The 12,732-nt window shown below is 38.7% G+C and overlaps 1 protein-coding gene across 3 annotated transcripts in view; it reads left to right on the top strand.

The window, feature by feature from the left end:
- ABLIM1 (actin binding LIM protein 1) overlaps positions 1-12,732 on the top strand; it is a 144,781-nt gene that overhangs the window by 54,714 nt on the left and 77,335 nt on the right. For all 3 annotated transcript variants that reach the window (XM_053949256.1, XM_053949254.1, XM_053949255.1), the window contains exons 3-4: positions 1,171-1,354; positions 2,817-2,926. In XM_053949256.1, coding sequence (XP_053805231.1) covers positions 1,171-1,354; positions 2,817-2,926 — 294 coding nt within the window. The remainder of the gene's footprint in view (positions 1-1,170; positions 1,355-2,816; positions 2,927-12,732) is intronic.

The raw sequence follows: 12,732 nt of genomic DNA on the forward strand, positions 1-12,732 counted from the left end.
AGTGTTGCTTTTTTTTTTTCCTGGAGGTTTACCTAAAAAACCAGCTTGGAACCTTTTGCAGCATTTTAACAGAGCCTTAACAGTAGTTCTTTGTAATTCTCCTCAGTCACTGATAATTGAGTTTTGGCTGCTTGTGGATTTAACGCCACCATAAAATGTAATTTGTTTGCACATGGAATAATATCACTGTCTATGCAGAAATGTGAAACCGGAAAAATGCTGGTACTGATACTGCTTTCCTTCTAAGCTGCATTTTAGTACTGTTTATTGTTGTTCTATTAATTATTGTTACAGTAGCAGTCATTAGACCTCCAGGGCTGGGCAACAGAGAAAGGAAATTTGCAATCCCTGCCCCAAATGCCTTGCAATTTTAATTTTCAAGGAAGGTAGCTAATAAGATACTAGCCCATTATAAAAGTGCTGAGAATGAATGCTGGGTACGGTATTGTGCTTGGGACTTGTGGCAGAAAGAGGAATTGAACCCAGTCCCCTTGATAATACTTCTGTATTTCATATTTTAATTTTTCAAGGACTATGTAACTGCAAGGACCTACTGTACTGCTAATTTATTTTTCCTTAATACTCAGAATCTCTGAATTGAATATTTCTGATATTTGATCTGAACATACCTGCATCTTGTGAAGGGGGATGAGATGGCATTCCTTGCAGAGTTAAGTTAACATGCTAGACTGCTGTGAAGAGTGGTTTCTCTTACTGAATTACACAGATACAGCAATATACAGAGGAGCAGGAGGAGTGCCAGAAACCAAAGTGCCTGGGAGGAGCTGGGTATAAATTTTTGGTGACACAGGGGAACTCTAAATAGGTAGTTTCAAGTTCTTTGTTCAATCCAAACTAAAGGCACAGTGTGAAATTCAATCTCCCATGGCACTTGTGCTTCATGGGCTTTGGCTGTTACAGATAGGATTGCTTTCTGTCTCTGTGTTGACCAGAAATGCCAATATAGGACTCTGAATATTTTCTCAGAGCAAAACAGGCATCTGGTTGTGATGTGTTCTGTTTTGAGTGAATAGGCATTTTACAGTGGAAAAACTGCCAAGTCACAGAAATCCTTGACTGGCTCTTCACCCTTTTACTGATACAATTGAGCAGCTAACATCCTTGGTAGTGACATTTTTCTAATCTGCGTGGTTTGTTTTTTTCTTCCAGTGTGTGGCTGTGACCTGGCACAAGGAGGCTTTTTTATTAAGAATGGAGAATATCTCTGCACCTTGGACTACCAGCGCATGTACGGCACCCGCTGCAATGGCTGTGGGGAGTTTGTGGAAGGCGAAGTAGTGACAGCTCTGGGGAAAACTTACCATCCAAGCTGCTTTGCCTGTACTGTCTGCAAGTAAGTCATCCCTTCAAATAACATGGCAGGAACCCATTTCAAGGAAAACACAAGGAGAGGTATCGCCATGAGACACAAGTCTCAAGACAGATTTCTCTTGAGGATGCATTTATTTTGTTATAAAAGATCTGCTGTGGATCTGACTTGAAAAATCTTGAAAATGCCACTCATTTATATGGGGGGCACGGCTTTTGCATGCCATGTAGTTCCCTGTTCTCAGAAAGTTGCTCTCATGTCTGAAAGAATTAAGTGTCAGGCTTACACACTGAGATAATGGCCATGAGGTGAGTTCAGGTGATCAGCCCAGCTTGGTGGTAGAGATGAAGTGAAGGAAAATTCTGGATGCTACCTTTGAGCTCTGAGGACAGTCAAACAATCACGTAAGAGCATGTGGCCATGGGACTACTGGGATTCCCTCTCTTCCCAAATACTTCTTCTTGTCCCCAGTAAGAGAACCAGTCTTCAGTTCTGCAGCAAGTAATAAGGAGTTAGCTAAGGCTCTGTGGATGGTAGAAAGGTGGCATTTTAAACTCCTATCTCTGATAAGTAGTTGAAGTACTTTGTCCTTTAGCCTGGTACATTTTTCAAGCCCTTTTTACTGAAAGAATTTTGATTGTTTTCTGTTTTTAAATAGTGTGTGAATTTACTGCATTTTGGTAATCATATAATGCATACTTTTTAGTTTTATTTCCCAGGGACAATGTGAAACATGGCATCAATTTTCTGTACATTGACTTGCATCAATCTTTTTATGTTGAATGAACAAAAGATGAGTCTTTGAAATAGACTAATGAAATTCAGTATTGCTGCTGATTTATTTTTGGCCCACTTAAAGATGGCAGTGGAAAGGAAATGACGCCTGAAACATTTTATTTTGTTGAAACCAGCAGTAGATTTGCTAAGCAGTTTCAGAGTGAGGTGGGGGTCTGCACTCAGCAGTTAACACTCCTTATTAAAGATCTGGAGTTATTAAATGTTGTTCATCCTCTGATTTAGGCACCAAATAAGAGTTAACAGCAATGTCAACTTCTGCCTAACACACATTCTTAACATTTATGAGTGACTAGCTCCACATTCCTTCACCAACCTCAAGAACAGTTCTGATTCTTTGAGTTCTCTTCTGTATCATTTGCTATCCACAACATCACGCTGAGACCATCATAAATGTAGCTGTTGTGTCTTAGCAGATTTCACTGTCTCTACTATTCGGATAAAATATGTCTGATAATATTTTTAAAATGAAAATACAAGGCAAGTCTAACCTCTGCTCTGCTTGCATCCATGGATTGGATTTCTTCCAGTGCCTGGCTTTGCCAAGGCCACATTGCAGAAACTATTTGGCCTGAGTTTCTGTAAAATATTGATTGCGCTGGAGGAAGGCAGAAAACTCAAGGCATGGGGAACAGAGGAAAATTTCTGGCATAACCTTTGCGAAAATACATTTTTCTCTTGAACTTTCCAGGCGTCCATTTCCACCAGGAGATCGAGTTACCTTTAATGGAAGGGACTGTCTCTGCCAGATGTGTGCTCAGCCGATGTCCTCCAGCCCAAGAGAACTGTCTGCCTCGAGCAGTAAGTTGCCATCTCATTTCTGAAGCCTCTCACTTTTCCAGGCTCATCAGCATTTGATTGAAACTACCACAGTGCAATCTTTTGGGGAATTTCTGTGTTGGTTTTTTTTTCTCTTTATTAAGTGCCTGTTACTACAGATGGGAAGAGACATTTAGACATTTCAGTGTGAAAAAATGACTTTTTCCCAGTGACTGGATTTTTTAAAAGATTTTTTAAAATTTTGCTTTGATAGGCACCAGAAAAGTATCTAAGTGATAAAACCTGAGGTGTCAAAGTTGACAGATTCTATTTCTTTAATGTATGATTGTGCAAGTTTAAGTATTCAAAAGAGGATGAAGTCAGAGGAAATTAATTTTCTTTGCCTATTTAAGAATTCAGTTAAATTATCCTTTAAAAGGAGTATCTCCAGGATTATGCTTCCAGTTGACTGATGCCACAATGATACTGTGATCAGAACCTCAGGAAACCATTATAAAAGGCACAGGAAGCAAGTTAAAGGGAAAGATAGAGAAGACAGAAAGTTTTGAGAGGGAAGTTAAGTTGGCTTGCTGTTGGGTTTTAAAAGGTAATTTGTAAAAGGTAATTTGTAAATTACTGATATTAATATCTGCCTCTGGTAGGGTTTTTTTTTTTTTTTTAAATATTTTGGGGTTTCTTTCTCTGACTGCTGGATTGTAGTCGGCACTCACCCAGTGTAATTTTGTAAGTCAAAATGGCTACAGCTTTCCTAGTGACACCAGGTGGTTTTCCTTCAGGGAGAAACTCTATATTTTCTCCTGGTGCTTGGCTTTGAGATCCTGGGATTATAAAGTGCTATGGAAAGACAAAGATGGAAAATGTTTGTGCTCCGTGGATGAGTCAAGTGAATCTTGGGATATCTGATTTGCCTGAGAAAATGTAATCAAACCCTCAGACAAAGGGAAAATGAGAGATTTTTTTTGTTATCATGCTTCTCTGTCTGGGAAGTAATGCTTTTCCACCATAATTGTAGATTTGCAGCTGAAAATGCACAGGCTTAATCAGTTAAGGAAGAATTTCAGAACCTGCAAAATGGCTTACAAGACTTAAAAAGCAACATGAAAATTTATGAGGGACTTGGGGCACCCAGAGAATCCTTCTGAGACAGAGGAATGATGTGGAAATTGATAAATAGGAGGCATAATTGGCAAGGAACTGCAAGGCATAGCGACCTTGGACAGTAGTGATATTCTTTTTCTAAACGTGCCAGAGCATAGAAGAATCTGGATCCGGCTCTCCAAAGGTGGCACACCTGTCCAGCAGCGTGGCACTTCCACATGCCTGCTCCAGGTGCCAGAATGCCCCTAGAAAATGTTCAAGGTTCACCTTGTCTGATACTTAGCAAGCCAGAGAGCTGGATATTCACTTCCCACAGCCATGGTCTCTGCTGGAATTGCTTCTTGGCTTCCACACTGAAGCCATAGGTAGCAAGGATTATAAAACAACATTTTGTGTGACTTGGGATGAGATTTATTGGGGTTTTTAATCATAACTGTGTCCTGCTGACAAACTGGTTTGCCAGTACACACAGCAAGAGAGCTCCTGCTCTCCACAGCTTAGAGTGCACTACTTTGAAATCTGTAGGCACCTGCCACGGTGCATCTTGTTCTTTTATGGACAAAAGATTTGCAGAAATATGTAGTACAGAGTTTCAGGTTGTTTTAGTGCAAAACTCTGCAAAACAGACAAATGAAAATGAGAACAGCTTATGTTATAAGTTGAGAACTAATCAATTAAAAAAAAAATCAATGAAGCATCCTCTGTCTTCAAAGATATGCCAGTTGCTGCTTTAGCTTTGTGCAAAAGTTGGCTTAGATACAGAAAAGTATCTTGCTGGCACCAGAGAGTTAATTTTAATTAGTCTAAAGTATTTCAGATTACTTCCAGGTTTCTCCTGCTGGCTAATACACACATATTTTTTTTCAAATGCTTTGTCATTTTTGAAAGGATTTTTTAAAGTGCAAGTTCTTCTGGGAGAATCTCTGATTCACACTTTACATTTATTTTATATCCTATATTGCTGTCAGCTTCCTGTGATTAGTTTCAAGTAGGTCACTAGAGGAGCCTTTCCTTAAAACAAGGAAAGTTTGAGGGAATTCAGTAGACTGCAAATATATCAGGTTTGAATCCTTGTGTGATGTGAAAGGAAGCCTTCTATCCTAGAATGTCTGCATTAATGCTGACATGCCATTTTCCAGTGTCTATTACTTCACACAAATGAAAACTTACTGACAGCTTTGCTTGGATGATTTCAAGGAAAATCAAATGTGTCTGAATACAGGAGTTATCATTGAATAACATGAATCTGAATATTGTTACACTCTATTGTAGTGCACAGCAGTGAAAATCAAATGAGAGAATAGAGAATACTAAATAATTAATTTTTTTTTTTTTTTAGTATTAGTTGGGGTCACAGTACTTATTTACCTTATTTATATTAGTAATATATTTCTATCACTGCACATGTGTTACTTGAAATTATAGCTATTTTCTTGAAGAGCCATTTCAGTGACTCCATTTATTATAAATTTTAAAAAGTCTTCTTCAGTATTCAGATACTGTAGAATAATCATAATTTATAATTTAATCAATCCTATTCCTTGGCTACTGCTAGAAATACACAGTGCACTAACTTTGGAATCTTCGTTCAGCAGGAAATCTAATAACAAATACCTGTAAATCACTTTGCAGGCAAATGAAATGAGTGGTGTTTGGTTTTGTTATTGTTTTATTTCATATGACAGCTTGATAAATGGCGTGTGAAGTATAAAGCAAAGTGACTGGGACAGATGTAGAGCAGCACAGAAACAGGGGACAAGTAGATAACACTGACTAAAAGTGAGGTGTTGATGCCTTGGATAGTTCAGGGTTTTCAAGATTCTGTCAAAGACATGAAGTTTTTTATTTTGGGGCCCAAAAAAGTAGTAATGCAGTAATGTATCCCAGTAATTGCTATTTGTGTTTTAAACAGTGCCCAGGGTTTTGTATCTGGTATCATGATTGCCTGGTTTGTACTGTCTTTAGTCCTTTCTACTCTCTGTTGTGTTCTGGCTGCATGGTAATGCACTGTGTGTAAGGTTCACGTTGTCTCTCCAGAAAACCAGTTGTGCAGGCACCTGTTATTTCTAAATTTTGGGCAAAACTGCAACTCTGCAGTTGCACAGTTGTATAAAATGCCTTCCATTAGGGCATTTTATCAGTGAAGTCTCCCCAAGGCAACTGGTAAATGAACTAATGCAGACTTTGAAAACAAAAGTCTCCAGTTTAGTCATCCTTCATTTTTAAAAAGTACCACACTGGCTTCCATTTTCTCTTGAGCACACAAGGGGTGTTGTGAGAAGTCCAGCTGAGAGCAGAGCAGTTGTACAGAGATCCCCCGCCACAGGAGGTGGTGCCAGCAGGCTGTGCAGCTCGAGCCAGCACTCTTCTGGCCCAGGCATCATCTTTGGAATCCAGAAGAGACTGCATGTCTTTGAGTATAGTTTAGTCCCTCTTCCTCAAACTGAGGTTTTTTCCCTTGGGCAATTAACTGTTTTCACAATAATAAGTTCTGTAATAAGAATGCCGTGTCATTTTCTACCTGAGGTTGAGCCCTTTCTCTGTTGGTTCCTTATCTGGGTGCTGGTCTGGAAGTTTTAGTTATTTCTGATTATCTTTTTGCTCAAAGGTTGGATCATTTTTAGTGATGTCCATGAACTAGCTAAGAAACTGCATTTCAAGTGAAAAGTGTGTTTTCTGGGGCAAATCCCCCTAGCCAAAAGAAACTGAAGCATTACAATCACCTAACAGGAGTTTTCATTTTGAAAAATTCATCTTTCGAAATGATGAGGAAGACTTTCACCATTGTTTCTTTTCAGTGAAAGAGATACTTGTGTCCTATAAATGCCAGTGGTGATACAGTTTAGAAAGGAGCAGAGGGAAGATATTTCAACTTCCCTTTGTTTATAAGAGTCTCTCCTGTGAGTTAAGACCAGAGTTTTCAAACTGAGCCACAAAAGTGTTCCATGTGCGTGAATAATCCTTGGTGCAGCTGCTCCCCAGCCAGCCGGCGACCACGTGGAGATTTCACATCGTGTTTTGTGTGTTTGTCCTTGTCTGTTTTGCACATTATGTTCTGGCTCAAAGAATGTCAGCTCTTTGGGACAAATACTTTCATGCCTATCAGTACAGAGTCTGCAGGCTTGGATTTGGCCTCACAACTGGGGATCTTTGCTCTATTGTGATATAAATAAGAAGCTTAATGCTTAATGGACCTGTGGGAAAAAGGTGTCTTTGCTAATTATTCAGTAGCCTTATACCTTTGAAAAAGATGCAGGCAGTAAAGTTGCCAGAAAATAATTGAAACTTCCAACAAGGGTCTGGTAATACTGAAGTAAAGAAGAACCAACATACCATACCTGCTGAAGGAGGAGGAGGTGGGAAGGAAAAAATAGGAGTTATCTTTTGCCTCACTGCCCAGAAAGTGGCACAAAAGTGAGCTTGTATTTGAGACAACAGAACATCAAAATGGAGAAGCAAATTTACTTTGCAGTCCTCCTTTAAAGGCTCTTTAATTCTTAATGCAGTCCTATAGTCAGGAATAACTGTCCTTTCATTAGATAAAAATACAAGTGATTGCTGCCAAAAGTAATGTCAGAGCTGATGTATGAGCATCACAAACTTCTCCATTAGAAATTAACTAAAATGGATGCAAAATTCCTTTTAATCATAGTTCTTGGGAAAAGTCTGCAGCTTGGATTTGTAACTGCTTGGCCACATTTGTTTAATTTTTCATTTTTTTGTTCTTTATATTTTTTTCCTGGATCTCTCTGAAAACTCATTCAATTCCATAGAGAATTTAAAAGTGCCGGGGAAAGTTGTCTGACTGTTGCTAAACAAGAGATCTGCAGTGATTTTAAAAGGTGTTGAGCAACATCCAACACATGATTTTGAGCTTATTCTTAGGAAATATTCTCCAATTTTACACTGTGTCAAAGCTACACAGGTACTTGGCACGGATGGAGATGGGCCTTGTGTGAGACACTGAGCTCACTTGTGTTAAGGAATATTCACCCACAATATCCATAACTTCAGTGAGGGCCCTGGGGAACTTAGAGAGGCTCAACAGTTGTGGTTGTGAACATGCATTTTTAAATGTTAATTTTTAATTTTTTTAATTTTAAATTTTTAAAAATTTTTAGCCTTAAGATTTAATGTTTTTTCTGTGCTGTCACACAAAATTTTTCTCATTTCATTCTTGGCTTGTCTGTTTACATGAGCAGAAGCACTCCCATATCTCTGTGGCATTCAAGCCTGTGTTCGGCTACTGGAGATTCAGTTGAGGGTTTGGGGAACTTGACAGAAGGGGCACACATTGTCCCATATCTCTTCTTTTTCTGTTTACCATAGAATAAAAGCATACTATGGACAACACTGTTGATTGATTTCAAACACTGATTTAAATCATTGATTTTAATAATGGTTTGTTCAATAACCCATGAAATCTTGATTAGACTGACTGATTGTAACCGTGGATTACATTTAGATTTTTAATTATAAAATACTAATTGATAAACATGAGGGTACTTCATATCTGTACACGTCTACTTAAACTAATATAGCTCTGCATAAAGTCATCATATTATTTAACATCTGTATTTTCCCCTAACAACTATTTTTGCTAATGAGTTGTCAAACTCTATCAGAATGAAAGTTGAAATTTTACTTAGAATGCATAAAGTATCTCTGGATATTTTTTACTTTAAGAAATTTGCTAGACACATGAAGTCTGTAAATGCATTACAATATATTTCAGCTTTGGAATTTGTATTTTTCAAGACTCTGTAGCTTATAAAACTATTTTCTTTGGATCACCATGACCTTAAAAAATTTTGTAAGTGGCACATCTTGTATAACCTAATTTTGCTCATAAATAGGAAAAGGTAAGCAAGTTTTTTCCCTGTGTTTTCAGATCTCACTTTTAACTTTGATTTAATGAAAACTTTAAATTCAGATATTAAATGAAATCTTCTATTTTTAAAATGTCATTCTGTTTAATTCTCCATTTCTTTAGTCTGAATTTGATTGTAATAACCTTGCAGGGCAGCTACATTTATGACTTAATACATACAGTGGGTCTAATATTTTACCCCATCCCCCCTTCTAAGAATAAAAGAAGCAAATCAACGTTCATGACATGATAAAAGTTCAAGAAATTATGCAAACCCAAGCAGAGTTCCTTTCTGGCAAAAGCCATTCGATTGTGCCTAAGAATATGCAATTCTTTTAATGACACTGGCCAATTTATATTATTGTTTCAAGATGATTTATTCTTCTGAAGAATGCTTGGCGTTTTTGAAGCATTTTCATAATTTGAATTACTTTCTAGGATTAATTTTATTTCACTTTACATCCTCACTCAGAAATATGGGTAAATTACTCAAGTAGCCTCCATTTGCACAGCTATTTCCTAGTTTATAAGGACTGGTATTTTAATGCTGCTTGATAAATTGTGCTCAATCCTTCTCTGGAGGTGTAGAAGCTTTGTTAGAAACGGAACTTCTGGGATGATAGAGAGCAACTGTATTTAAAATACAGTTGTGGCAGGGCAGGAAATTTCTGATTTATGAGTTTTCTGCCAGAAAATTCCTTTCAAAAAATAACTGTTCTTCAGGAAGGTGTTTGCAGTCCAGTTTCCCCATTTCTTTTGGATGCTTTTGTGTTACAGAAAGTTGGACAGTACTAAATATGTGTCAGTTCTTACTTGCCTGTGTGTAACCCCGTCTTGAACTTGGAAATCAAAACCCGCTCATGTCCCAGGTTTTACTGGAGGAATGCTACTCCAAAGCTAATTCCAAAGGAAGTTCTGGGGGAGGTGCAAGGAATTCCTCAGTAAATGGGTGTTGCATGAGGAGGGATCACTAGCTTGGAGAACACAACTATAGAGCAGATCCCCAGGGACAGGAGTATCTGGGAATTGTCATGTTCAGAAAGCCTGCCAGGTAGTAAGTCAGGAATCAGAGGTCACCTCAAAAGAATGTGAAAAGTGAATTAGCTGTTAGCTAGACCTTAGTTTGCCATGTGTTATAAGGACATAAACACCTTCCTAAAGGTTGTCATAAGTTTCATTCCTATTTTGGGGAGTTTGCACCTGTTGGAATTGCTTGTTTTCCAAGAGTAACAGCTGAAAATTATCCAAAATAGTCTGCAAATGAAGAGACACAATGTGCTATGATGAACTGGGTATTAAACAATGAAGCTCTGAGATAATGGTGCCATTCCCTTGGGGCACCGTGAGTGGGAATTGTGGGAATGAGGAGCTACCTGAGTACTGAAATGTGGTAGAAGAAATGATGGGATAAAAGACTGACCTCAGCTTATATGTACCTGGCCCTGGTTTATCCTTTAGAGTAGTTTTACAGGTGGGGCTCTGGGGGTGCTGGGATGGAAAGAAACCCAAAAGCTTTATCTTTCCTTAATAGGACAATTAAAAACTCTTTCACTGTGTGTAGCATGTTTGGTCTTTCTTCATCCTGTTTCATCCACCCTCTTATTCTCAGTTCAGATACCTGTTTGAAAGATTGGGTTGAAGAAGGAGCTGGGATTGATGCAGTGGAAAAAGGTTTAACTTGGTGATAATTTTTTCAGGGGCGGTTGGCTGGAGTAACGTGGCAGAAGGTCATTTGGTTTGGTCTCCTTTGGGAATGAGGAGTAGAAAGATGTGGAAATAAGGAACTGTCTTTCTCTGTTAAACGCTTAAATCAATACAAACCCAACTGGGGGTGGGGAAAAGCATTCAACCTTCTGAATCATTTCAAAATAAATCAGGTGATGAAACAGCAATTTACAGTAATCACAGAATCATTTAGGAAAAAATCTCTGAGATCATTGACTCCAGCTTATGCCCCAATACCACTGTGTCAACCAGACCATGACACTGAGTGACACATCCAGGCTTTCCTTAACCAGCTGCAGGGATGGTGACTCCAGCACCTCCTCAGGCAGTGCATTCCAGTGTCTAATCACACTTTCTCTGAGGAAATTCTTCCTAATGTCCAACATAAACCTACCCTGGTGCAATTTAGGTCATGAATAAAGATATTAAACAGGACTGGGCCCCATACTGGCCTCTGGGGGACAGCACTAGTCAAATGATACATCCAAGATGTACAACAACGTGTTTCTTAAAAAGACAAGTCAGTGTTGGGCACTCAGATGGTTCCAGGGAGTTGTGCTGCAAGCAAAGAATGCCAGTTCATGCCATTGGGATTTCCTTCCCTATTTAATCAACTAAAATAGTTTTATTTTCTCTAACTACTTGTTTTGAAAATATCAGTTTTTCCCAACTTGCCATTTATAATAAACTGTCAAAGCTATACTGCACTTCCCATGGGAAATTTATTTCCCTCCATTGTATGCGCCCAGCCTCTTATTGTTAGATTTCAGGAGCACAAGGCTGCCTATGTGGGTTTGTTTTGCCTTCAGCAAAAGGGCAGTAGTGAATTTGTTCTGACAAACATTTCCCATCCTTGCAGTGGCAAAGAGAACGGGTTTGGCAGCAGATTTCCTGAGTTACATGCTCAGATTCAAATCCGGCATGTAAAATTCCCAATATTGTATGCCCTGCTCTGACTTCCAGAACTTATCACAGCCTCAGTGACCACCAAATGTTTCTGCTTTAAACTTTGAAAACCTTTGTCATGCTGTGAACATAGTGAATTTGTATTTTTAGCTTTGGCAGAAATATCTTGAAGATCTGGAAAAGCCTGCATGACTTCATCAAACCTTTCAATTTTAAAGCAAGGCTTTAGAAGGCGTTGCCTGATCTGTTGTTAAAGGGTGACTGAGAAAAAACTGTGGTCTCCCCACCTCTATGAGAAATTGTAATTGCACAACCTTCAAATTGCCACAGAAGAATTACTGGGATATAAGTTGCTTTTCAAGGTGACTAAGAGCTATTTATACTTAGAGATTTCTTGACCTTAACTCCACTGATAATATTTGCCTCTTTCATCACTTCCAAATCACTGGCTCTTTAGGTCCAGCTATATTTGACAATGTATTTCTGTGTAAGTTCAATGAAAACTTATTGTTTCTTCTAAGTATTAAAATAATAACAAAAATCTCCCCCCCCCTCCCCAATTCTTCCTTGCTTTTCGGGTTTCAGAACAGAACCCTGCTGGTGCTGTCTTTGTAAAGCTCATGTATCAATGTTTTATACAATGTTTTATACAAGGAGTGGAATAAGAGTACAAAATACCTGTGACCTGGGGGGTTGTGGTAACTTCAGACTTTATCTCTTAGATATGTGCTTCTGATGGCCATCAGGATTGAAATGAACTCTTTGGTGACTTAATTAAATCTGACTGCTATTAGCTTTGTTCACAGGGCTGACCCTGCATGAAGCAGAGTTGGTGTAATCATTCACATGACTTTGCATATCCCTCTTTATTAGGACAAAAGCACATAGAGATGGTTTCTCCTCCAAAAATCTTATGGGATGAGCAGAGAATGTGGGATAAATATATATTTTCTATTAAATTTGTAAAGCAATCCACATGGGAGTGAGTAAAGTCCTACTCTGTGTGCTGAGGGTTAATCCCAGAGCTGCATCAGCTCTGAGCTCACCTGTGCACTATTGGCTGAGAGCAGGGGAGGGAGGCAAAGGCAGAAAAGCCACTGCTTAATTTAGACAGTGACAAATGGCTTGCTGTGCAGGATGCTTCACTCCTGGATGTCTGGGGTGGTGCAGATGCTAAAAAGGGAAACACATTTTCTCATATCTTTACAAGCAAGGTGTCATGGCTGGC

The sequence above is a fragment of the Vidua chalybeata genome, chromosome 8 (genome assembly GCF_026979565.1).
Source record: "Vidua chalybeata isolate OUT-0048 chromosome 8, bVidCha1 merged haplotype, whole genome shotgun sequence".
In the NCBI taxonomy this organism is placed as follows: Eukaryota; Metazoa; Chordata; class Aves; order Passeriformes; family Viduidae; genus Vidua; species Vidua chalybeata.